Source organism: Rosa chinensis, chromosome 6 (genome assembly GCF_002994745.2).
Source record: "Rosa chinensis cultivar Old Blush chromosome 6, RchiOBHm-V2, whole genome shotgun sequence".
NCBI classification, from domain to species: domain Eukaryota; kingdom Viridiplantae; phylum Streptophyta; class Magnoliopsida; order Rosales; family Rosaceae; genus Rosa; species Rosa chinensis.
In genome coordinates this window covers 61020180-61047213 of record NC_037093.1, presented here as the reverse complement: position 1 = coordinate 61047213, position 27034 = coordinate 61020180, and the positions used below count along the sequence as shown (strand labels likewise).

The 27034-nt window shown below is 37.9% G+C and overlaps 3 protein-coding genes and 1 long non-coding RNA gene across 4 annotated transcripts; 2 read left to right on the top strand and 2 right to left on the bottom strand.

Moving 5' to 3' along the window:
• Positions 1–6862: 6862 nt before the first annotated feature.
• LOC112173199 (probable transcription factor KAN4) lies at positions 6863–10583 on the bottom strand. Its single transcript, XM_024310781.2, has 6 exons — positions 9487–10583; positions 9295–9371; positions 8966–9005; positions 8412–8553; positions 7249–7348; positions 6863–7135 (listed from the first exon to the last, which is right to left on the bottom strand). The coding sequence occupies exons 1-6, from the start codon at positions 9968–9970 to the stop codon at positions 6986–6988; spliced, it is 993 nt and encodes a 330-aa protein (XP_024166549.1). The 5' UTR covers positions 9971–10583; the 3' UTR covers positions 6863–6985.
• Positions 10584–19333: 8750 nt separating this feature from the next.
• On the top strand, positions 19334–20404 carry LOC112171716 (protein FAR1-RELATED SEQUENCE 5-like). The gene has a single exon (XM_024308856.1). It carries the CDS (start codon positions 19334–19336, stop codon positions 20402–20404), a length of 1071 nt encoding a protein of 356 aa, XP_024164624.1.
• Positions 20405–20455: 51 nt separating this feature from the next.
• LOC112171714 (protein FAR1-RELATED SEQUENCE 5-like) lies at positions 20456–21640 on the top strand. Its single transcript, XM_024308855.1, has 2 exons — positions 20456–21400; positions 21506–21640. The coding sequence occupies exons 1-2, from the start codon at positions 20456–20458 to the stop codon at positions 21638–21640; spliced, it is 1080 nt and encodes a 359-aa protein (XP_024164623.1).
• Positions 21641–23620: 1980 nt separating this feature from the next.
• LOC121049665 lies at positions 23621–26458 on the bottom strand. The gene is made up of 3 exons (XR_005801004.1): positions 26304–26458; positions 26098–26157; positions 23621–25334 (listed from the first exon to the last, which is right to left on the bottom strand). It is a non-coding gene; the product is annotated as an uncharacterized LOC121049665 (long non-coding RNA).
• Positions 26459–27034: the final 576 nt, after the last annotated feature.

Sequence of the window (27034 nt, the reverse complement as noted above, 5' to 3'; positions counted from 1 at the left end):
GAATTAGGGACAACTCTCAAACTAATCTCAACGATTATCAAAGTCTCTCCGGAGAAAACCTACCTGCAACCCAGTAAAGCGAGAGTAATGCCCTCGCAATCCAGCGAAGCTAAAGATACTCTTTAGCAAACCCTTGCTTTCTCCAAACTTCCCAGTGATTGCTCTGGTCAACTTACAACGTTGAATATTAATTCGGTGACGCGAAGAGATCACAAACAAAGCCCTTAACCGTAAGGCAAGAAGTCATTTTCCGGAAGGCAGAGAAAAGAACCTTGTGATGAGGTTGGTGCTCTCCTTGTCCACATCGTTTGATCAAGAAGTCAGGTCAAGAGATTTTCCGACGACTGCACCCCACGGTGCTGGCACGCTTGCGCACACGCTCAAAAGAGACAGTTTGCACCCATATTGGTTTTGGAGCCAAACAGATCCATTATTAGACAACAGAGTATGATAATATCACAAGGAATTGATGCACGTTCAACGGTATATAATTATAAACCATGGAGTAGGTTATGTGGCATGAAGCATGCGAAAGTTCAAGCCATAGCCATGATTCCTGCGCACATTTCTTGCCAATTTGTTTTTCCTTATTAGAGTAACCATTGTGACTTTTTGGGTATTGTTACTCTCTGCAAAACTAAACAAAATCAAATGGGAAATGGTCTTCTTTTCTTTTCCTTTTTTTTACCCTCATTTTCTTGCTTCTGGCAAGAACAACTTGTTGGGTTTAGGAATATTCCTCTTTTGTGTTTTGTTTGGGCCTTTTCAGGCCCCCAGCTATCCACAAGAAAGAAAAAAGAAAAAAAAAAGAAAAACAAATTGTTGGCAAAACTTGAATATGAAACAAGTAGTTTATAAGGATTCCATAACAAAATTAAGTAGGTTCCTGATTCCATATATATGCTGAAGGTGAGTTGTTGTTAAGTCAAGTCAAGCATGAATTATGCCAATCTGTCACTTTCAATGTGAGCCTCGAAAAAGTTTAACGAGTTAAATTGAGATCGTTCGATAAACAATTTAACAATCTCGACAATAGTCAACGTGCTCGAGAATATTTTCAAAAATTTTCTTAATGTGAAATCCTCAATCTAGGAGTTGGATAATAAAGTACTCAACACGACGAGTTCGTGGAAATTTTCGGGGAATTTTTTGGATACCCAAGCTATTTATATCGATTTTCCAAAGTTGTGGGATTTTAGAAAATGATTTAGAGAAAAGAAAAATTATGCGGTGCAATCGCAGCAGTCCAAAACTTCCACCACCTCATCATAGCCCTTGAAATCAATTAAATTTAAGGGGCTGTGACCACTTACCCAATTTTTGGCCAAAAATTGCCCACTTACTCCACCAAGAGTTTTTTAACCTCATTTACCCAATCTAACAGTGTTTGACAGTATTGCCCTCATTTTAATTAACAAATTAAACTCATATCTCTCTCTCTCTCTCTCTCTCTCTCTCTCTGAGCCACCACGCCCACCACTCCACTGTCGATGTCGGCCTCCACCGCCGCCGCTCCGTCCCACCGTCGGACCACCAGAGGATGACGCCATCTAATTCCACGATCCCAACCCTTCTGGGCTTCGCCGGTTTTGTTCGTCAGATGTCCAGGAAGCTCCGAAGCTCCACGCTGGAATCGGGTCTGGGCTTCCCTTGCAGGTCTCGGACGACGTCAAAACTGTGGTCTATTGGGGGGTAATAGACAGATTATTGCCCCCTACTAATTTCTTAACTATGGTTAATTAATCACTGAAATTAGAGTTTTGATAAGTCTAATGTTGTTTTGAGTTTATTAAAGTACAATAATCTGTCAATGATAGTTAAGTGAAGGGTTCTGACTTAAAACGAAGACATTATTTGGGGGCAGTAATGTGTCTACTGCCCCCCACTAAACCATTAAAACTTGCACCAGTTTCAAGGATTCACAGTGTATTGCACTTTATCACAAACAAATCAACAAGAGATGATTACTGTCTCCTAAGAAAGACATTATTGGGTAGCACTAATGTGTCTACTGCCCCCCAATAGACCATCAAACATTACACCGATTCCTATGTTTCACAGATTATAAAAGTTATTCACACTCAAAACAACAGATAATGTCTAAAAACCCACATTTTGAGGGTCACTATTCTGTCTACTGCCCCCCACTAGACTGACACAAACCACACAATTTTTTTCATTTATCGACTACTGCAATTTAACACTACATTTACTTTGGAATAGCAGTTTTCAGTCCGTCAATAAATAAAGCAGTCATCATTGGCCCCCAATACAAAGTCTACTGGGGGCACTAATGTAACAACTTTTATGGTTATGACTGCACAATAGCAGATGGCAGTTTTCAGTCCCAGATAACAGTTTTCAGTCCGTCGTCGATTCCTTCAGAAGGTCAACCCCGGCCTCGCCGAGCTTCTAAGCGACGAGGACCGTTGGCTTGGCGTCGAGCTTGGCCGCAGAGAGTACGACGACGAGTTTCGGCGCCGCGATGGCCAGAGCAGGCGTCGTGGGAGACCTGCTGGAGGGATGGAGGGAGGGAGAGAGAAATCCGACGTCGTCTGGAGAGAGAGAGAGAGAGAGAGAGAGAGAGAGAGAGAGAGAGAGAGAGAGAGAGAGAGAGAGAGAGAGAGAGAGAGAGATCGGTGAGGGGGGAGGAGAGAGAAATCGGTGAGGGGGGAGAGGGCAAAAAAGTCCCAAAAATAAATAAAAAGAAGAAAAAAAGAATTAATTGGGTAAAGAGGAAATAATCCCTTAGAGTGTTTTGGGTAAACGGGATTAAAAAACAGTTAGTGGAGCAAGTGGGCAAATTTTAAGCTAAAATTGGGTAAATGAGCATTTTCCCTAAATTTAAGGTACAAATACCCTAAGATCAGATTAAGGCTCTAGATTGCTCTAGAGCAACCAGCAAGCTCTAGCTCTCTCGACCCGAGATAGAGAAACCCGACGACCTGCAAGGCAGCCCGACGACAACTCTGGCGTCTGGCCACCGATCGACGACGCAAGACCACCAATCTCTTCCTTTCATTGTCGCCGTCACGCCTGTCGCTTCAGATCATCCATGCGCCCAACGAGGAAGAAGAACTGACGTGAGAGAGTCTGACTGGTCTGGCGAGCTTCTGCAAATTCAGGCCACCGATTGGGCTGTATGTGGTATAAAAATCTCTCATCTCGTTATGCTTTCCACGTCTGTGTAATTAGTTTTCCAATTTGATCAAGTTTTGACAAATCGATTTCTGGGCTTGCTTCGGGTTCGACGTCGTTGTTGCCGTCGGCTACTTTTTTGGCTTTCCTTGGGTTAGTTTTTGTCTTGGCTGCGACTGTAGATGAAGACAATTAACACTTGGAGTTGAAATTCAGAAGCTTGCTGGGTAGACCACAGTTCGTCATTGATCGAGTTTTGGGGAGAGTTTCGGGGAATTGTTGCCGAGCTGGGTTAGAGGTTTGGGTTTCCCACCTGCAGATGATACTACTGAAGGTAAAAATTGAAGTTCTACCCTTTGGGTGCTTTTGATAGATAGGATGAATTGTGGAGTTGTGATTGAAATCGGATTATCTTGGTTGTGTGTTTGAGTTCATTAAGTTGTTGTGAGTTGATAACCTGATATGGTGTTATGCCTAGTTTGATCGAATTGTGCAGTTTGGTGAGTTGATTATTGCGTTGCTGGTATGTTGTTGTAATTGCAGTTGAGAATTGATTTTCCTGCCAAGAAAACTGGTCGTGGAAATTAGAAAGAGAATTGGAATTATGTTGGGTGTCCTTAGTGTTTTAGGCACACCCATTTTGAGTCGAATAGGATGGAAAAGTATTGGGTGTCCATAGTAATTCCGTCAAATTACTATGCGACAAAATTGTTAAGTACACTTGAACTCATTCGTCGACAAGATTGGAAATTAGTCATAACTTTCATTTGCTTGAGTATCATGTGAAAGGGTAATAAACACATAAATGAAAATAACATGTTGGGTGGCCTTAGTAAATTTCGGGTATGCCTAATATGTTTGAAATTAAGTTGTTGCTTGATTTACTTCGATGAAATGGTAATTGATCGATATCGTAGCTTCAAATAAATGTTTGGTAATTCGAGTAAATTATCGAGCCTGCCTCGATTGGTCAAACTTTGGTCAAGGAATGGCCAAAATGATCAATCCTGGTCAAATCAGGAAAGGGTAGTCAAATTCTGGTCAAATCAGGAAAAGTTGGTTTGTACGATTTGTTAATCGTCGAGATTTCAATTATTAGTTCAATCAGATATTAAATGTCGAAATGTCGGAATCTAGGACTCCAGTTACCCGAGGAACAGAAGGTTTGCGACTCTCGGAGTTCGTGAGGGAAAGCATCGAAATCCAGCTAGGGATTCAGGACTCTCCTCGGTTAGTGGTTTTCTTATATTGTTGTTGAAACGATGCATGCTAAGTGGAATGGTTTGGTTATGTTAAAATGTAATGCATATTAATCAAATCGTGAGAAATGTGATGGCTTGAGAGCGAAAGGGGCACTGACTTCCTTAGGTTCGATTCCCTAAACCTCCGGAGGGTTAGCTATGCCGGTTGTCCTAGTATCCGCAATCACGGACTCGGTACGTGTGTGTAGCTAGGTAGTGGACGCTCTCATTACACTTACCTGGTGATAAATTAATTTGAGGTAAGGTCGTGTAATGGGTCTATGGGACAGGCCATCAGGTAATACTTGGATTTGGCGCCGTATTTATTAAAACATCATGCATGGGTTTTTAAGTTATAAAATCTTATAAAGTTTGTCGTTCCTTGGAGTCTTCGGTTTAAGCATGTTTTCATACTGGGATCCCAAATATATATTTACTGGTTTCAAACCTAGTTGTGGTAGAGTTCCTGTAGAGCAGCGAGGACGAAAGATCACCCCTACAACAGTGTGGATGCAGGTACTGTGCACTGGTGATGGGACAATGCGGACGGAGCTGGGTGTGCGGAACAAGTATAGTAAACCGTCTTCTGGATTTTATTCTAAATTCTATTTCTTGAACTTCGTATTCCGTGACTTGCTGATAGTTAGCTCTATGCTAGATCTAGTTGAAGCTTTGTTCTTTGAAGTTAGTACCTTCTATGTGAACATTCGTTCCAAGTTTTAGACAAATGAAACGAATTTTCACCTCAAAAGTATTTGTAGCTTCCACTGGGTTCTTCAAAAATTTTCAAACAAGATGCCTAGCGGTTCTTTAGGATGTAAACTGAACGTTCGGTTTATGTTTTAGAGACTTACGGCACTGTAACAAGCTTAAGCTGGTGAGGTGCAATTTGGGGCATTACATTCAAAGTAACATATATCCATCAATTTGTTTGTTGAACATGAACCATGGCAATGTCTTTCCATTTTCGTGCAAGTACCTAACCAATATTATCAGTAATGACAAATAAAAAGTAGAACGCAACTTCTCTTGGATATTACTATTACAGAAGTTGGGAATATTTTGTTTTGACATGATTACATGAAGAAGGTATATAAAAGCTATAGAATCGAGGCCCACCTTTCAAGAACAAGTTGATGAAATGTCACGTCCAAAATCTTGCATTGGTGGACTTTAAGCATGTGAATCGGAATATGAGGTGTGAGTGTTACAAAGCAGAATATAAATAAACTCTTTCTTTTAGGTTCATCTAATCTCTTTCTGGCTCGAAACACTCTTAGTACTCATTTGCAAAAGATTTTAGATATGGGTGGGTGAATAAAACCACACACTCATTGAGTAAGTCTTGTAATATGCCAGTGAATCCATGCAGTTTTACACGTGTAAGAAAAATAATATATAATATCCAAAATTACATCATCCCCTTTTATTGGTTATCCTTCAATTTAGTGATCCCCATAGGCACCTATTGGCAATTTATGTCATATACCTCCATGTGATACATTCTTACCTCGACATAACCAATCAAGAAGTTTACATGCTCCATGAATAATCTCGACCACCAATTCCATATAATAAAATAAATCATTCTTATTTCGAAGATAAACCTGCTTCACTTCAAAAAAAGAGAAGAATTTTAGAAATAGATCTGAAATTTGAAACATATTAGATCACCCACTCACTTCAACGATATGAATCGCCTTCCAAAACACCAATCATGAACCGAGCCTCCTAATACGAGCCTTTTAGAAATCTCATCCGATCTTACTCAAACCTCAATATATCTAAAGAGGCTATCAAGAAGAATCCATAGCTTTTCTCGGATCCAAAATTGGAGTTATAAATAAAAACTATGATCCGATGAAGTCAAGAAAAAGAAAGTATATGGAGAGAAGTTAGAGAGAGTTGAAAAACGTGTATGAAAAATTATTACACGGTCTCAGACTATGGTATACGTGGTTGTCTGAGTTAATGTTATTGGTTCATATAACTTGTATTAATTTCTGATTAATCTTTTAATTTAATTTTTTTCACCCTCATGCAAGGTTACCAACCAAATTCGAGTAATATTATTGGCCCGGACCACCACATGGCAATATCGTGTTGTTGTCCGTGACCATAGAATAATTACTCATTAAGGGACAATACATCTATTGAAATTTGCCACATGTCAAACCATGAAATTATGATAAAGTTTCATATATTAGAGTACAGTTTCTTTGTCCGTAGATTGTTAAAATTGTAAAAACTAGATGCTGAACAATTCTAATCCTGAACATCCAAATTCAAGAATTGTCTGGATCCTCTGTTGGTGCTTACTCCATAGATCGATTATCTCCATCTTGTGAGACATATTAGGTTACATCAAAACTTTCATGTCAAATTCTACCATGCAATTAGCATTGCCTGCCCTAGCCTCTTTCCTGGTCAAATGAAAGATGAAATTCGAACGAACATGAAAACAACAATAACATGCAGCAATGGATCAAAAAGAGGAGACATATATTGCTTCTTGTTAAGTTTAATTAATGGAGACTTGAGTTGGAACTTATCGAGGATTAGCTAAAGCTAGCTAGCTAGCAAAATAGATAGGGAAGGGTAATTAATCAAGTCATTTGAAGGTTGAGGGTGTTGAGCATAGACCATTCGCCACTTGGCCTTCCAAGGGTGAACTCTAGGTTAAGATACATATGATCCGAAGATGACAAGGAGCTACAATCCAACTGGCGGCCTGAACCCGAATCCTCCTCCTCCACCTAATCAAGTTTCAAATAAACTATATCATTCACCATGATACGCTAATGCATCATAATAATTTGTATAAAATTTAAAATGATTTTGGTAGGTTTTGATGTGCAAGTATGTATACCTTGGTGCCATTTGAGGATGGGGAATGAGAATACGTCAAAGAATTTCCATGACTTAGTTTGCAGCTGCCATTTGTCTCCCTTGCAGAATGCCATGATCCTCTGCTCACAATTAATCAACAGGCTAGTGATCAAAAACTTTAATAATATATCAAATCATCCAAATGAAACCAATTACATATACTCTGTTATGGTATATGTCATGCAATACGTGAATATTAGATGTCTCCTATATATTGCAGTCAAAGAGATAGTACGTGAACATTATTGCTCACTGCCATACATAATTGGAGTCAACAAATCCACCATTTGAGGCCAAGACATTATTAGAGTATTAGACAAGATGCATAGTCAGTCTCTCCTACCTATCAAAGTTTGTTATAGTTAGTTTCTTTTCTTTATATATGATCTCTACCAACCAACTATAGCCGTTTGATTACAAGTGCAATATGTATCGAGTTTGTGCCAAAATCCCTTGACTTTTTAGGGACGCATTGGGATGCATGATCGTATGTGTATGGAGCTAGCTTAGTTTATAAAAGAGCAACTCCAACAGCTTCCCTATAATTTTTGTATTATAGAGAAGCAAAAGTCAAACTTTTAGCCTATTTTTCTTCTCCAACTCCAACAGATTCCTTAGTTTACAGTAATCTATAAAATCTCCATATTCTTCTTTAAAATTTTGGAGTTTGCTGTAAATATAGGGAATTTGGTTTTCTCTCTCCTCATTTTCCCTAAAATAGAGATAGTTATAGGGAATCTGTTAGAGCAAAAGAGGCTTATTTTTCCCTAAAGTAGAGAAAAATCAAAATATAGGGAATCTGTTGGAGTTGCTCCCTATACCTGGACGTAATAGAGGTTCATGCCAGTATGAAATTACAAACCCTAGCAAATTAACTTCGTAACTTCATCAAAATCAATGTGCTTTGAGATACCTCCAGCAATAAATGCTCTACACTAGTAACAACGACAGACACCATGTTGGACTTGGACCAAAAAAAAACAAAAAAAAAAGGGTCTTTAATCAATTTTCTCCTAGGCAAAAACATGCCGATATTCGTGCCTGTATGTCTGCATATATTTATTATCTATCTATTTTGCAGGAGCTAGAGAAGATCAGGTGAAGAGTCGCGTTTAGATCATAAAAATAGAATGAATTAGCTACCTGCTGGGATTTTGCAGAAGCAGTGTTGGAGGTGAATTAATAGCTTTCTCAGAATCACAAGGTAGTACTGATTCATTTACTTGAGCATTATTATTCCCTGGATTTTGGTCCAAACCCATATCTATCTGCTGCCCTTCGTTTCCTGCAACCAGAGTAAATGTAGATAGATCGATCAGCTAGCCATTAATACTGGTCTTGCTTTTTCAGACACCAACCAAAAATAATTCACTTCACATGGATTGTACTGAGTAGTGAGTGCTGATCGAAGGAAGGAGCTAGGTCCAATAATAAATAATAATCTCAGTCTCGACCAGGCACTTCATTTTGTTTGAGTCTAGTTGGGTCAAAATGATGATAATAGAGTAGAGTACTCTGTCCCACTGAGATCGCCCAGGCTTCGCAACAAAGAGAATAATGGAAGATAAATAAAAATGGGGCCAGTCCTTTGAGAGAGAGATGGATCATGCAAATATCAAATATGAAATCAGAGCTAACTAGATATATATATATATATATATATATATATATATTGGAAAATCCATTCCATTATTTACCTGTTCCTTTGTGGTCAGTGCTCTTCACTGTTCTATACATCTGCATGATATCAAAACCCAAACAAAAAGAAAAATCATGAGAAAAAAAGGTCCACATTGCTAAGATTACCCCCTTTAGATGCCATTTTGTCCTTACATCCCTTGTTGTTTACCCCCCACTACAAATGAATCATTCCAATAACATTTATATGTTAAATGCAGAATATGCAGAATGTTATTTGAAATCGGCCTCCTCAAAATTAGAAATTAAGAGAACCGATGTTATCAGCTATCACTCTTATGTTTTTATTTAAAGCAAACAAGATTGAGCACAGTATAAGCTAGCCCACCTGCAAATGACTCTTCACGTGTGCAAGAGTTAGATCCTTCACATTCATCAACTCTAACACCGATTTTGGCGTTGCTCCTGCATTTGGATTTCATTTCCGAAAGAAATGGTAATTAACTAATTAGAAATGCAACTTATTTAATCTTTGTGAAACAAATAAAAGACGTCTAGCTTGTATATATGCGTATCTTACTTTCATGGCCGCCGAGAAGCTGGACTGCATGAACGAAATGGGCATGAAGGGTTGTAGTCCACCGCATCCTCGGAGCTCTGACGCTTCTTTTCACATTCATGACAGTTCTGGCGCTTCTTTTGAAATCTCGGCCGTAGATTTGAGGATGATGATGATTGAAGTTTCTTGGCAGTAGAGGTGTTGAACTAGTACTACTACTCATGATATCCTTCATTTCAAGACCTAAACTCAAATTTGGCTCGGGCTCAGCGGAAGTGAGATTATAATTAGTCCTCTGATCCAAGTGGTAGAGAACATTTTCATGACTCAAATCACTCCCACTACTAGTGGAGTCGGCGGTTGAGCTCCTATCACCGTTAAGTGCTTTTCTTGCTAAACCCATCTCGTAGTGATCTGATGGTGGGCTGATCTGTAAAGAGAGATCAGGCAAGGGTGAAGAAGTAGTTCTCATTATAGGGTTTGAGTTTGAGCTCAGGTACATCATGAGGATGAAGAACTGAACAAGAAATGAATCAGAGAGGAGGACCAAATAATATACTGAATTAACGGTAACTATAGTGATTATATGGTAATGAGTGGCTTATGATTTGCACTGCACTGGGTTTAAGCAAGTGATGGATGCAGATGCCGGAGATAGGCTTTTATAAAAAGTAGTACTAGATAGATAGGAAGATCTATTTAAAATCTAAACACATAGAAAGCTGGTGCGAGCAGTTAGTACTCGATCAGAGAGAGAATGCTAGAAATGAGAAAGTAACTCGGTCTTTTTGGGAAGAAGGGTTGAAGGAAAAGCTATTGAAAAGGAAAAACTCTGTATTTAAGAGTAGTGGTAGTTGCAGAGGGACGGATCAGTAGTAGTAGAGAGCTGAGAGTCCATACTCCATACACAGATGACACAGACAGAGACTCAGAGAGAGAGAGAGAGAGAGAGAGAGAGAGAGAGAGAGGGCCCGTTTTCGTTTTTATGGTAGAGAGATCGATTAGCTAAGAGAAAGAGAGTGAGTGAAAAGGAAGTGGCAAGAGGATATAATGGAGGTTTCTGCAGGGAGGAATGGTTGGAATTCGAGAAAACAAAAGGGCCACTGTTCAATGGAATATCGGAATCGCGTCCATCTCCTTTTAATTTCATAGATCGATTGCGACCCATTTGATTTAAATACCCTACTCCTCTTGTTAATTTCTACCAGATATTATTCTAAATTAATTTGATATATTTTCTTTACAAGATATACCTTTTGTTTATATTTCCTCACATAAGAATATTTCCATTTTTCTTCTTGATATTGATTGGCAAGCCACAAATATCCCCGTTCAAAGATGCATGCTGACCTAGCTAGCTAGCCCTATTCATTTTCTTCAACTGCAGACGTGGCGTGAACTATATCAGTTTCAATGTAGAAGATAAAACCTCAAGAACATCATTTACAGATATAAATTAATAACTACGTACGTACATTATGATGCATAATGTGAGTTGTAAGAACTTCTTCTTCTTTTTTTCTTTTTTTGAAATGGTAAGAACTTCTTATAAATGCCTTAATTAGTTTCTCGCCTAACTTAATCAATTAATCCGACTATAAAATGTAGCCAGCTAGGCTGATCTAGGGCATGCAAGCGTGCCTTCTATACCTCTATATTTAGTCACTGACTGATCGATGACCTACTGGGGAATACAAGTTTTTCAATCATAACTGAGCTGTGCACGTGCGAAACCTGAGAGAAATATCAGCTAATTAAGAGAGCACAGTCGACCTTAGCAAGAATTAGTTTATATTAAAACTGAGTTGAATTGAATTATGGTGTCTTTAGAAATAATGAAATGGCACGAACAGGGAATATGTATGAAGTATGAATGAAATGAAGCACATATAGAATATAAGGCATAGTGATAGATTAGAGGAATGAAGCTAGGTCATGTCAGAGTGGCTGGGCTGTCCGGCGACACCAGGGTCGCAGACCCACATGCAATGCAACTCTGACTCTGACTCCGACCCCGACCTAACCTCTGCATTCGAGTTTTGGTCCCACGCGCTGCATGGAAACTTCAATCACCTGGTTGAGGAACAGTGCGTGCGGGAAGAGAGCGCGTGGCCGGGAAACAAGGTAAGAGTTTTGAACGGCTAGCATTTGTCGGATCCACAGTGTTCGATCGTCGTCCCCAATATTCCCTCTCCATGTCGCAAGTAAATAGTATTCCTTGGCCAAACCAAAACCAAACTCATCTGTCTGTCGAGCCCCTCCCACCCGCGCGTGGAAGTTCATTCAAATTCTATAATATATGTGAAGGGAAGAGAAGCAAGGAAGGACCATATTCCTCGGCGTCAACATGGGTTGTGGTCACGTGACATGTGGACGTGACCTTGTCTAAGCAATAAGCTCTTTCTTTGTTCTCTTCTATTGGACTCTTATAAGGTGATTCTCCTCCGCCCATGACTTTTGTAGATTAATCCGACTTGTTTATAATGGTGATTACAGAAACAACAAGATATGACTAAAAACTAAAAAGAAAGCTTAGCTTAATCATTTGTTAATAGTTATCGAAGCCCCGGTCAGCGCCTGATGCGCTCTAGATTCTCCGGGAAATGAAACTTTTGTATCACTCTTTCTCGCTGCCTCCTTACTTAATTAACAATTAGCGAGTACCCTCAAGTTTGAGGGAGGGGAGGCTTTTCATCTCACATATATTCCTTCATGTACCCTCATGTTGTTTGGATTATTGAATAATAAGGTTGCAGGAGGTAATATGCGGTCAACATGTCTCTCTATGGCTTAACTCTGATCGATCACTACTAACTTGCGATGTTATCAAATGCATGCTTGCCTGTGCTTATATTCCCCATCGATATTCCATGCCTTTGTCTCATAACGCAACCACCATGCATCCTCTCCATCTTTTTTTATTTTAACCTTCAAGAGGATATCACTAGCTACTTTTTAACATCTTTCTTTCCTGACAAGGACCCAATTTGAGTCCACGTTAAGAAATAAGAACAATTCAAATCACTACTACTTTCATTTCATTTGCCACCTACCCTAGCTTTGTATTTTATACCAAACCCTTGATTAAATAGACAGAAGCTAGATGTACTAGTTGCCCAGTTGGGTTTGATCCATTACAAACCTCAGGCAGTGCTTGTTCATTTATATATTTTAGCAAATTAAGTTAGATTAGAGAGAATAGATGATGAATTAACAAATTGGTGATTCTAGCTCCAACGGTTGAGTTTCAACATTACCTAGCAGAAGATGTAAACAATTCTTGTCATTGTTTCAACTAGTAATTGTTTTGAGATCCTCGCTCAAGTGCAACAAGAGCCCATTGTTGCAAATGAACAAGAGATAGTGAACTCTCCTTAAACATTTTGGTTGACACTGAGAATTCTGCTTTAGTAGAACATAATGTTCAAAAGCTTTGTTGGGGTGATTCGGAAAATGAGGAACCTCTTGGTCATGCACATTATGGTCAATCCGAGATCAATTATGAAACTTAGTTTGATGAGGGTGAAGCAGACGAGAATCTTCTTCGCGCTCTCCCAAAGCCTCAGCATAAAAAATTCAAAGCAAAACAATGTCGAACTAGTTCAAGGTACCCTGCACGCAATCGAACACATACAATGTGCCTTAACTCTTAACCTTTAGTTGTTTGGGTTTTGGTTAATCTTCAACCATATGTATGGCTTGGTAATGTTTTTTGCATTTTTATTCTTTATAAAGGGTTTTGGTCTCATGTCCCTCCCCCCGGGTCTAGTGTTTATCTCTCTTTCTTTTAATACATTTTTCTCTTGCCAACAAAAAAAATCTTGTATCTTTTTTTTTTTTTTGACTTTGTCAAGGGAACCCAAAGGCTTCCTAGGCCAAAGATAAACCCCTTCGGCGCATGTGAAATGCTCCAACTGTACATTGCAGCACAGTGCCTGGCCACTTTGACAGCTTCGGGTATCTATCTATGTGTTTCAATTAATTTGCATTTATACTTCGCATTTCCTTCACGATTTAGTGCACTTCAAATTACTAAGCAGTAGTCGCATAATTTAATTATATTATACTTTACCACAACAGTACACATGTTGTTTTATATATATATATATATATATATATATATGATGGTTGCTTCTGTTTTACTGCTTAGATGCTTCTAAAAAAATCATACTATTTTCTAATACCCACTCGATATATTCACCTCTATCACGCACATACCACGTGTTATAGACCTGTATATATGCATGGTATATTGACATCTAAACCGACAATTGGAGCTAGCTAGCTAGTCCACTGTTGAAATCTGTTACAACTAGGGTTAATTAATATGTACATATGTGCTAGTCATTACATGCATGTTTGATGAGCGGAGAGGTTTTGAGAAGAATGGAAGTTTTAAGTAGAGAATAATATGTGTGTACAGGGGAAACATGCATAATTGATGAGCAGAGAAGATTTTGGGAATAATGAAGATGCTATTGGAATTTGGGAGTCTCATTTTGCACTTTAATATCTACATTTATTATTAATTTTCAACTCATAAGTTACACAAAGTCTTTTTAAGCGTTGAGTCATTTGCAGCGTCGGTGTATAAAATAATTTCTCAAATGACGGACGGTGCACTTGGAAATAATTTCCCAAACATACATAGAATAATTCAGTGCACAAACGTGCACTTGCACCTACATAAATGGATGGTTAGATTCTATTAAATACACTCTTAGGTTATTAATAAGAATATTAATTATAAATATCAAGGGTTGAGATCATCTTATACGTATTGGGTCATTTGCACCGTCGGTACATAGAATAATTTACAGTCTTTCTCATGGAGCAACTATATAACACTTCTAATAGAGGGTTTCAGGGTTAATCACTTAATCCCTTGTTTCTAATAAGGTAAATCAATATCTGCTAGCACCAGAAGCTGCTGAATTATTCGATCACAACTAGTGATTAAATTACTGTCCTTGCTTTTAGACACAACAGTAATTTAACCAACAGTGAATTTAAAATAGATGTCCGGTTTCTGTGCTAATTGGTCATAATTCAGAAAGGAATCCATATAATAAAGAGAAGAATATTAGTTTGTTCATGGCGATTCGCGAGATAAGGATACAGCCATAGAAGCATGTGTAGGTTTGCTTTGAGATTTGAATAAATTCTTAATCCTCACATCTGACCACCTTCTTCTGCTCCGATCTCTTTCCTTTGAGTATTAACGAAACGACAAAACAGAAAGGAAGGAATCACCGGAATCAGCGCCGTTTAGGCTGACGTGCCCCATCAAATTGCTTGGATTAATATTGTTTAATCAAACAAGGGAATAATAATAAACATGCCAATTCATGCATGGCGCGCCTTCCCTTCGTCCTCGTCGTCTAGGGTTTCTGGTTTCTGTGAATCAATTGTGTGATACGAGACATGCATTTATCTTCTCAAGGCCTTGGAAATTAAAGCAAGAGGATCAGGGTTAGCAGCTGACAGCTTGCTGGCAATAGTAACTCATTCTCCTAGGCCCTCCAATAATAAGATCATGATGAGATAATGATCAAGGTTCAAGCAAACTAGCTGATTAACAATAATTTATGCATATATGCCAGTCAAAACACAAACCAGAAGGTTCAAGATTTCAATATGAAGGTTTCTTTCTGTCACTTTTGGCCTAGAGGCTAGAGGTGATGACACCATTGATCAAGTAATTTACAGAGGTAAAATGAAGTCAATTATTTTCACCTAGAGAAAGGGGAACAGAGAAGGAATGAGGTCAGACCATACGCATGCATGCAAGGCCTTGAAACTTGAGACCCTAAAATCTATACCCTTATAAAATTGGCGGATAGGTTGATACCTTCATTACCTTCATCTCGATGGTAGCTAAATTAATTTCTTAATAAGAGGTCTACCTTCACGCAATATATGGTAGCCATCTGATTATATTCTATTGAATCTTTTCAATTTCAAATTTGTCACCCAATTTATAAAAGAACAAAAAAGAAGATCAATTAAGGAAAACCGAAGAAATATGTATATGCTTTCATTTCTTGTTGAGAATATATACATCTCACATGGGAAAAATGAGACCTTATTTATGGGTTTATAAGGGTTTGGGCCACTCATCCATTGCCAATTGGTTTTAGATGCAAACCCCAGATTACTTTATCATGGTATCAGAGCCAGGTTATCCCACGTGTGCATGCCTTGCGGCCACACGGACTCCATGTCACCCAAAGTTGTTCACGTGTATGGCTTGAAAATTAGCCACACGTGCTGGGGCGTGTTGAGAATATATACATCCCACATGGGAAAAATGGGACTTTGCCTATGGTCTTTATAAGGGTTTGGGCCACTCCATCCATTGTCAATTGATTTTGGATGCGAATCCCAAATTTCTTTATCATTTCTCTGTGCCAATATACGGGTCGATCGTATATATGCATGTTTTTTTCCTAAGCTAGCTAGTCTCGTTTTCAATCATGAAGTGTTTGATGGGTTTTCTATAACTGAACAAAAAGAGCAATCATGCATATGCATAAGAATATATCCATCCCATCACTTAATGTCTATTTCCATCATTTTGAATCAAAAGATACAAAATAACTAGTTCTTGTTTGCTTGGGAAAGTCCTTAATTTGGCTATTCTCGTGACACTGTCTCTCACTTTCCAATAGTTGTTATTCCCTCTGCACCACACAAATCAAATTCCTTATTGTATTATTATATACCCAATCTATAACATATATATAGTTGTTTATATGTTTCCGATTAAAGTTTAAGGACCCTTACATTTATAGGATTCGGCTTCTCTGCTAGAAAATCCTTTGCTAAGATCTACTTGGATAACATTGTGAGCTTGCCACGTCAGTGTGGTTCAATCTAATGGTTACTAAATTGACAACAGATAAAATCATATACCAGACTAACAGATGCCAAACGTTAAGGGTTTTTCAAGTGGACTTTCAAGTTTCCCCCCAACAATTTTCATGCTTATGCTATTTCCCTCCAATCAGACTTCCTCTTCCTCACTGTTGAAACTTTTCTTATTCTTCACTAGGGCTGGCCTGGTGAACCGTAAAACCGAAGGAACCGCACCGAAAAACCCGGTTCGGTTAGGTTTTAGGGCATATGTATTTACATTTTTCTCGGTTCGGTTCCTGATGAAGTCTTATCGGTTCAGTTTCGGTTCTTGTTTTTAAAACCCCTTTGGAACCTAAGTGGATATTAGGGCCGAGCTTATTTGTGTAAAATAGACTCATTCTCATTTGATCCGGCGCCAACATCTGATCTGACTAACTCTTATCCATTCGATCAAAATCCTAAAATTTCTCTAGTTCTCTCCAGTCTCTATCGCTCACTGCCTCACTCTCTATGTGTCCAATTCTCCATTCTCTAACCCAGACGAGCAAGACGATTGCCCTCAAAGATCAAATGCAGCCCCGACGAGCAAGACTATTGCGTCTTCGATTTGTGTTGGGCTGTTAGTCATCTTCGATTTGGTTGATGCAGCCCCGTCTTCGACCTCCATCAATGTAAGTCTGGACCCCAGTCTCATGCTTTTCTTTCACTCCCTCTCTTCTCCTTCATCTTCTTCTTTTCTCTTCAAGTTTCAGTGTTTCAATTATTTTCCATAGCCGTTGACTTCAGGCGTTTGACTAATGGACCAATCGGTTATCGATGACATCTTCAGCCGTCTTCTTGAAGTCCGAGGCTGACCCGGAAAGCAGGTGCAGGCGTGCAGCTATCAGAGTCCGAGATCCGACAACTCTGCTCTGCCTCTAAAGATATCTTCTTGCAACAATCCAATTTGTTAGAGCTTGAAGCACCCATCAAGATTTGTGGTATAAAAATTCAAACTTTGTTATTGTTTGTTTCAAAGTTTCAATTTTTGATGGTTTTTGCTTACTTGGCTGAATTTGGAATCCTATGTGGTTAATTTGGCAACCCATTTATTCGATTTGATTAGGCAATTACTTGGTCATGGTTGGTACTTTGATAATTCACAAAGATCATATAATAATTGTGGTGGGTAGGGATGTAATATGATATGCATTTGGGGGATGTGCATCACGAGCTGGAAATCATGAGGGAATCATGAGGAATCAAAGTCCATATATGCACCTTTTCATGATTCACCTACCACTAAGCCCTAAAATTCATATTAGTAAATATCTGTGAGATCCATATCAGGTTCACAGTACTTGATTATTTATCTTTATTAATTCTATGTCCTTTTAACTTTATATGTTGCTTATATAGTTTGTATTCTTTGCAAGACCTTATATAGTTTGTTTTTAAAGGTAGTTTTCTCTCTATCCATTTTTGGTCTTCTCAAATTGTATAGAATTTGATATTCATTTTCTGTGAGATTGATTGGACTGTGTGGGATTGATGGTTTGAGAATTGCGAACTGGGCATTTTTGTATTTACTATGCATTTGAGGTGAACTGGTAAATGGGTTTTCTTTTGAGTGCTCTGTTGCGGTATAGATTATAGAAGAACCTACTACTACTATATGACTGCTACTACTGCTAGTGCTTTGTTGCTCTGTTTTGTGCTTTGTTAACTGTTAATGAAAAAAAGATATTTGCATATGTTTTGAGGCTAGGAAATATTGCTAAACAAAATTGCTTGTCGTCTTCATTTCAGGCCAGGAAATATTGAGGTTGTACATACGCTTACAGCTTGCTGCTTTTGAGATCTACTTCCATGTCCGCAACATCTACTAGCTCTCTAACCCATCTGCTTCCAGTGACGAACCATCCGCTTGCAATGACATTGTGCTTGTAAGCAACAACCCCGCAACAGTTTGAGACTTTGAATTGCTCAGTTTGATGTTGATTGTTGATGTTGATGTTGATTGTTGATGTTGAATGTTGATGTTGATGTTGATGTTGAACTATTTCAATTTTAGGTTTGTTTCCGTAGGAGACTTTGAATTTCTAATTTGTTATGTTGATGTTGATTGTTGAATATGTAGATTGTAGATAATGTTGAGTTTTATGAGTGAATGGTATTTGCAATATTGAATCATTTGAATGTATGTATGGAAATCAGGAAAACTAGAAGCTGGAGACTAGAAAAGGCTGAAAAACAGTTTGTCTATATGGGAAAACCGAGGAACCGATAGTGGAACCGAATCGATCTTGGAACCGAAAAACTGAGAAACCGAGTGTGAAACCGAACTGAGTCTGGAACCAAAAAACTGAGGAACCGACCCAAGAATGGTCGGTTCAGTTCTATTTTGGTTCTTGATACAAAAATCAACATACCCGAACCAATTATCTCTTCTCAGTTCCGGTTCCGGGTTCTGCATTTAAAACCGTAGAACCGACTCAGGCCAGCCCTATTCTTCACGATCACTCTATGTCTCAGTCCAAATTTCATTCATCTTTTAGGAGCTGGTACTATGCTTTGATCATTCAGGTATGTGTATCTAGCTCTTTATATTGATCTTATGGATCCTGATCTTATCCCATTTAGCTTTTTAGTTTTGGGTTTTGGTTCTTTGAAATCTCAGCCTTGTATCGGTGGGTGTTTATCCTATTAAAGTATTCTATGAATATATGTTTAGCTAACACATGATTCCTCTTTATCTGATTCTACGGTTAGTCATATCAGGAACTTTTATTTTTTTTGTTTTGTTTCAGAGCTAAAAACTGAACAGAGTAGCATATAAGCCAAACTTCATAGCATGATCCATTTTGCTTCTCAATTTGATTGGAATGTTAATATAGATTTTATATGTTATAGATTGAAAATAAATGATTGAATGGAGCCTATGGATAGAGATGACTCGACGAGTCCAGATTACAAGCCAAGGAATGGTATGGAGTTTGACTAAGAAGAATTAGCATATGAGTTTTTTAACATGTATGGGCGAAGAGTTGGGTTGAGTATTAGAAGACATACACATTACAAGAACAAGCATTCTGGTAAGCTCATCTCAAGAATATTTGTTTATTCTAAAGAAGGTTTACGTACAATAGATAAGCGAGACCATTTGACTAAGAATCCTCGAGCAGAGACACGAACAAGTTGTGATGCTAAAATAATCATTAAGTTGGATAAATCAAGTGGTAGGTACAGAGTTGTTCAATTTGAAGAAACTCACAACCATGATCTTGCAATACAAGAGTGTGCTCACATGCTACCATCTCAACGAAATGTTACTTCTTCACAAGAAGCTGAGATGGAATTGGTACAAGATTCTGGAATCCCACTAAAGCTTTTATTCGAGTCAATAGGCAGAGAAGTTGGTGGAAGAGAGGCTCTTGGATTCACTAAACAAGATCATAAAAATTATCTTCAATCTCAGAGGCAAAATAAATTGGCATATGGAGAAGTAGGATGCTTATTAAAATACTTCCAAAATCAAGCATTAGAAAATCCCTCATTTTTCTATGTTGTGCAATTGGATAGTGATGAGCAAATAACAAATATTTTTTGGGCTGATGCTAGGATGATACTTGATTATGGTTTATTTGGTGATGTTGTGAGTTTTGACACTACATATAGAACTAATGAAGCCAATCGTCCATTTGGAGTTGTGGGATTTAATCATCATCATGAGACTGTAATCTTTGGGGCAGCATTGATGTATGATGAAACTTCTGATTCGTTTGCATGGTTATTTGAGACGTTTTTGGAGGCAATGTCTAACAAGACTCCAAAGTCTATTTTTACTGATCAAGATGCTGTAATGGCTAAAGCTTGTGCAAATGTGATGCCTAACACATATCACTTGCTTTGCACATGGCATATAATGCAAAATGCTATTAAGAAAGCAAGTAGTATATTCAAGGGTGATGATAGGGTCACCACCTTCTTATCAAAATGTATGAATAACTATGAAGAGGAGGATGAGTTCCTAGTTGTATGGGAAGCAATGCTTACTGAATATGATGCGCATGATAATCCTTGGTTGAGTAGTATATTCTGATTAAAGGAAAAATGGGCAAAACCGTATGTCAAGTGGGCACGGACTGCTGGAATGCATAGCACCCAATTAAGTGAGAGTTTCAATGCTAGCCTAAAACCATATGTTAAGTCAGATTATGATGTGGTTCAATTTTTCAAGCACATTGACAGATTGCTCAATGATAAGCGGTATAAAGAGTTAGAGGCAGAGTATGCTTTGTGCTACAAGTTACCTACTATTGGGATATTTTCTTCAATGGTGATCAAGGCTAGAAATATTTACACTAAAGCAGTATTTGAAGAATTCCAAATTCAGTATGAGAAGGCTCTTGACTACAACTTAGTCGGATGTATTCAAGATGGTGATGACATTGTGTATAAAGTTGCCTTTAATGGCCATCCAAAGCAGAGATGTGTTAGGGTGAAGAAAGACCATTCAGTATCTTGTAATTGTAGGTTGTTTGAGATTAAAGGTATTTTATGCCGCCATGCAATAAAAATCCTTACTAACTACATGAATGTCAAAGAAATTCCTGATCAATATATTTTAAAAAGGTGGACAAGAAAAACGAGATCTAAAAGAGTGAAAGACATGTATGGCCAAGACATCCAAGTAGATACCAACCTACAACAAACATCTTGGTACAAGTCTCTAAGTTCCATATCCACCAAGATTTCATCTCAGGCCGCTGAGAAAGAAGAGACATATCAGTTTGCTATTCATCATTTGGGGGAACTAAGCAAAGCTATTGAAGACATGTTATGTTCAAAAATGGATACATTACAACTTGGTAAGGATGACCAGATTACACCTTCCTCCACTATGATTGAGGGTATTAATATGGCCAAAAGTAACTCGGATAAGGCAAAAGTTGTTCAAGCCAAAGGATTCAAGAAAAGGGAGAGTGCTCGAGGAAGAAAAAGAAGAATTATAAGTGATTTTGAAAAAAGTTTGGCCAAGAATCGAAAAGGGAGTCCTCTTGAGAAAGAAAAGTCATCTAGTTCTGATTCAACCAAGGTATTTCGTTTTCATAAAAGTTGTTCATCTAGTTCTGATTCAACCAAGGTATTTAGTTTTCTTAAAAGTTACTCATGTTTGTTTTTTCTTTTTTCATGTCCTCAGTCTGGTAATTGTGGTGCGCCAATTCTAATGTTATGGATACCATTTCAAGAATCTCAAAGTTTTAGTTACCAAGCATTACTTAACTTTCAAGATTTTCCAGATGATGGGATAGACTCATTTTGTGGTGATGAATGATTTGAACTCAGAGTTCAATTTCTTCTTCTTTTTGCCATCTGTGGTGAAGGATATCACAGAATCGTGTAGATGTTAGGCTTTGTAGAGCTTGGTGTCTTTTGGTACAGTATCTGTGGTGAAGGATATCACAGAATCGTGTAGATGTTAGGCTTTGTACAGCTTGGTGTAATTTGGTACAGTTTGGGAGTTTCATATTATAATAGGATGCTTGTTTGTGGAACAATTCAATACTCTTTGCTTTTATAGTTTAAGCATTATCTATTTGATAATGAACTGTTCAATCTCTTGTGTTTTCATCTTTCGAATAATTTTTTTTTTTTTATCACAATCTTAGTACACTGCCTCAATTAGTTTCTACAGTTGCTAGCCGAACTTGAGTAATTTGACCATTAGTTTGCCACTTTCTGCTCAATTTGTTGTGTATGTATAGGAGTACAGTATAAGCTTTAGTTTTCTGCAGTTCCTACCTGAACTTGAATAATTTGACAATCAGTTTGCCACTTTCTGTTCAATTTGTTGTGTATGTATTGGAGTACAGTACAAGCTTTAGTTTTCTGCAGTTCCTACCCGAACTTGAGTAATTTGACTATCAGTTTGTCACTTTCTGCTCAATTTGTTGTGTATGTATGGGAGTTTTGGTAACAAACTTTTGAGTTTCGAAGTGTTTATATTGAATAGCTTAATACGGAGGCAATCACTTAAAACAAGCATTTACTGTTCAATAGGTAACTAGTTTTGTCAATACGTGTACCAAAAAAAAAAGCATAAAATGGCTCATCTTTGTTTTGGTTTTGGTGCATTTACTGTTCAAAACCAAGGTGATGTAGTTTTGGGATCTTGAGCAGTGAGATCCTATGGATATAGTACGCTATTGTAGATCATATACCTGTTTGATACTGTTTGATGATTATCTGTCTGGAACAATTTTTTTTCTTTTACTTTGTATATCAATGCTCCTTATTTGTTTTCTTGTTTTTCTGGAGTGCTGGTTATGATCTTTTGATGCCGTGATAGATGGGTTTTATGTAGAGCTGTTTTTGTTGGTTGCATCAAGTTCCCAAACTTTATGTCATTTTTGGTAGTAGATTATAGCTGGTGGGACAGAAAATCTCAAGCCAGGAAATAGAAACATTAGCAGATGGTCTCGGGATTTGTGGAGTTTGGTTCAAGGCAGCTAAGCTTAGCGACCTGATTTAGTGTACGTCATCTGCTATTTTGTAACAAAGTATTCATTCATGGAAGAGGTGTGGTTGGGTTCCACAAGAAAAGTCCTGTGGTAATGTTGGAAAGTTGGACCATAAGTATTGCTTAGAGAGAAAGTCAAATAACGTGTCAAATTTGAGAAGTTTCTTGTACTGAAGTTTATGCTTTCTATTTGGGTTCTTTTCATCAAGTGTTGAAGCCTCAGATGGTATTGCTTGAACCAGTGATTTGGTTCATTTGCTGCAAGAAGGTTTTTTATTTTTCTAAGTAGAACAAAGGCTCCTATATCTATTAGCTTGCCAATATTTTTGGTTGGCTTGATTCAAAACATGATGGTGAAGGTTGTTTGTCTTGTGAGAATGATTTTTTAGCCAGATAGTTTCTCCTCCTCCTCCATGTTCATATGTTTCTGCTCTCATAGAATTCAGAGGGTTATCTACTTCAACTCATCATCTGTTATGTGGGGAGTTTCTTAGTGGCTGCTGAATCACAAAGCTTTGTTGTCTCTTGCTAATTTGTTTTTCAGATATAGTAAACTTTTGATGCTTGATTGGGTGAGGTTCCAAAGTGTCAAATTTAGTTAGTTCATGCTTGAGGTGTTTATTTGGTACACCTATTGACAAAGCTAGTTACTTTACTTAAAGAAGCTTCAGAACTTTGAATAACATGGCTAGTCATTTGCCAAGTTAAGATAAAAAATGAAATTCTCATTCATGTAAATAATGCCTTGCCGAATTTCTTCATACATAGGAACTTTTCATATGAATTCACTCCAAATTGGAGTCATACACAATCGTTTCATACATAGAAACTTAACAATTCACGAGTCCTACACAATCGTTTCATACATAGAAACTTAACAATTCACTCCAAATTGGAGTCATGGCCAAAAGTAAAAGTTTACACCTTCACCAAAACTTAACAGCCTTCAACAATAAAAAAAGCTACTATTAGTTAACATCATCAGCTCCACTTCCATATCCTAACCAACATGTTGTGCTCTGATTTGCCAATTGCATCAGGTTCTGAATTTCCATCTTGAGGGCAAATTTTTAAATACTCCTCAGGAACAATCCCAACGTGTTCAGAAGGATCTAGCAAATTCAATGCATTCCGTTTAACAATTGTGAGATTAGGGGAATTCTTCCCAATCAACACCAGAGACTTCGGAGATATTTCATTGCAATAGCTAGGGGTGGGTTCGATTCGGTACCGGAGTTGCAAGCCCAAAACCACCTACCGTATCGGACTAGTTTGGTACATAAAATCTTCTCCTATTACCGGCCACAGAAGTCGGTATACCAACATTTCGGTATACCAAGAGACTCGGTTGGTTGGGCATCCAACCGAGTTTATAAACAAGTGAACAAATCAGTCACTCATAAATCAAGCTTGCTAAAGAAGCTGTGCACTCCAATGAAAGAAGTTCTTGTTTTTAACACAAACTATGAACATAAAGATCAAAACAAACACCTTTCTGCACTCACCTTACGAATGCACCACAAATTCTTGATGCAAACAATGTTCACCATCAGAAAAGCTTGAATTAATGAACACCCAGATAGCACAATCACGAACAAAACACACCCAAAAGCTAAAACTAACCCAAGAACACACCTGTACAAATCAATTTCCACAAACTAGGCTCCAAAGCTCTGCTCTTGAGCCGACTTTGGATCTAAAAATGAGTTCTTTGGCAAACTGCCTACACAAAAACAGGAATCATATAAAGAAAAAGTAAAGATTACCCAGAAATCAAGACGCATGAGGGGAAGAAGGCGTTGTGCATTGAGGAACTGAGGGAGAGGAATTGAGGGAGTGCCAAATTGAGGGAAGAGGAAGAAGATGAAGAAGAAAGAGAAAAAGAAAGAAAGAAAAAATGAAGAAGAATGAGGATAAAGAGGAGACCGAGGGTTGAAAAAGATAGACAAAAAAAGAAAAAAAGAGAGAGTAAAGATGACGACGGGGAGAAGGAAAGGTGGGGTTGACTAGCTGAGGAAGAAGAAGAAGAAGAACTAGAGAAGAGAGAATAAGAGAGATGGAGAAGAAAAAATCGTGCTGGTGACTTGGTGAGGTAAAGGAATAATGGAATATTTATAATTATATATTGCCACTTGGAAGAGTAGTGGAGTACCCACACTGCCACAGTCCCACACTATTAATAAAAAATAAAATAAAAAATATTTATAATTTATATGGTACGGTACGGTATACCGTAAATGTATGAAGTTACATACCATTACCGTACCATCTTCATGTAGTCGATTCGGTACAACCGTACCACGTTTTTGGTTACCGACTTTTCAGCTACCAATTCACTTAGCTCGGCTCGGATGTGGTTGGTAGGGTTTGATTCGGGAGAATTTGCTCGCCCTAGCAATAGCTGATGTCAAGTTCCTTAATCATGGTGCACTGAAACGCTATGTCTGCGATGGATGCATCAGTCACATTCGGGCAGCACTTGATTGAAAGAACCTCAAGGTTTGGGCACCTAGAAAAATACAATTACAAGCACATATCACATTGGCATATATCTAACTCCAATTACCCACAACAGTCCATGAAAAGTTGAACTTAACAAACATTCGAAATGTACCAATGAAGAAAAACATAAACTACTCACTTCCAGGTCTCAAAGATCTAATTTTTCCAAACAAAAAGTAAACATATAAACCTTTCAGCTCACTATACATCAATCAAGAACAAAAATTCATGCCCAAAAAACAAGTTCTAATAATCACCTTGCTAATCCCACACCACAACACGGCAATAAAAACCCACAACCAAAACCTTCCCACTTTTCAATTCCTCATTCCATTTCCACAAAAATCCAAACTTCCATAGAAAATCCAAACCAAAACCAAAATGAATCAAACACGAATAAATAAATGCAAGATAACATTACCTTTATAGCTTGAAGGTGAAGATGAATAACATTAGCTCCATAACTTACAAACAACTTCAGCATTTTCTCTCTTAGTCTGATTAAAAGTTTCGAAATTGGTAAAATTACAACATCAATGCTATACCAAATCCTTAGAAATTTTCACTCTTTCCTCTACTTCACACCAATGGTACCCTCCTACTCCAAATCAAAGTTCAGGGCATCCAAATGCATTATTTTTTTCCACAATCAACCCATCAATCAACAATGAAACTCCCTCAAAACAGACCAACCCAAATGATAAAATGCTTAATACAAATGGAAAATACTAACAATATGCAGAACAAACAAAAGGGTAATCATAACAGACCTGAGAAAATGCATCAACAAAGGATCCATCAACAAAGTAGTCATCTTGAAATTTGATCCACTGCATCAACAAAACAATTTAGAATTCATTCCTACAACCTTCCAACAAAACACGCCCAAATCCGATAAATTGAAATACGTCCAAATCCCAATTTGATTCAACGAACAACATAACACAAGAAACGAAAACAAAAAGACACATCTCACCAATCTTAAATCGCCACCTCCTAACGAGTCCTTGAGACAATAACTGATTCTTAAATTTTTCACGACTAGGTGGTGAGGGGAAGGAGGAAAGGATCCAGGAGGAAATTGGGCAAAGAGAGAGAGGGAGACGCGAGGAGTCGAGAGATCTTGTTCGATGCACTATTTTGATGTTAAAGTAGTATTTGGCATCCGTTAGTGTCGTTTATGGCTTTATCTATTGTCAATTTAATAGCCATTAGATTGAACCACACTGACGTGGCGAGCCCACAATGTTATCCAAGCATATCTTAGCAAAGGCTTTTCTAACAGAGAAGCCGAATCCACATTTATACTATTCCCACACCGATATAAGGGAAGGAATTAGGGATTTCCGATTTTATTTCTGCTCCTCATCATATAATATCTAGGAAACCTAAACCTTAATGACATGTGTTGGTACATCTTTATCTACGTCTACATTTTTTCTTTCATAATAGCAAGCAGGCTAATAATCACTATATATCAAGTGATCGAGGCTAATGTTGCCAGCTTCCTCAAGTGAGGCTAAACACAACGAAAAATGCCTTATGCTTTTCCAAACTCATGGGAACTAATTTCGGAACTTTCTCTAAAAAAATAAATGATCTGATTTCATGATTTTCTACCCAAAAGGCCAAAACCGTGGATTGCATGTTCTTATTTTCTTACTGAAATCCTTTAACTCATAAATTATGATTTTTAAGTAATTATAA

Bases quoted from the DNA above. Each gene is read 5' to 3' on its own strand.
- LOC112173199 (XM_024310781.2), bottom strand. From the start codon at position 9,970: ATGATGTACCTGAGCTCAAACTCAAACCCTATAATGAGAACTACTTCT. The intron at 9,372-9,486 runs GTAAGATACGCA...ATCCAAATGCAG, and splicing joins GCTTCTCGGCGGCCATGAAA to GAGCAACGCCAAAATCGGTG. The intron at 9,006-9,294 runs GTGGGCTAGCTT...GATATCATGCAG, and splicing joins ACGTGAAGAGTCATTTGCAG to ATGTATAGAACAGTGAAGAG.
- LOC112171716 (XM_024308856.1), top strand. From the start codon at position 19,334: ATGTATGGGCGAAGAGTTGGGTTGAGTATTAGAAGACATACACATTAC.
- LOC112171714 (XM_024308855.1), top strand. From the start codon at position 20,456: ATGCATAGCACCCAATTAAGTGAGAGTTTCAATGCTAGCCTAAAACCA. The intron at 21,401-21,505 runs GTATTTCGTTTT...TCATGTCCTCAG, and splicing joins CTAGTTCTGATTCAACCAAG to TCTGGTAATTGTGGTGCGCC.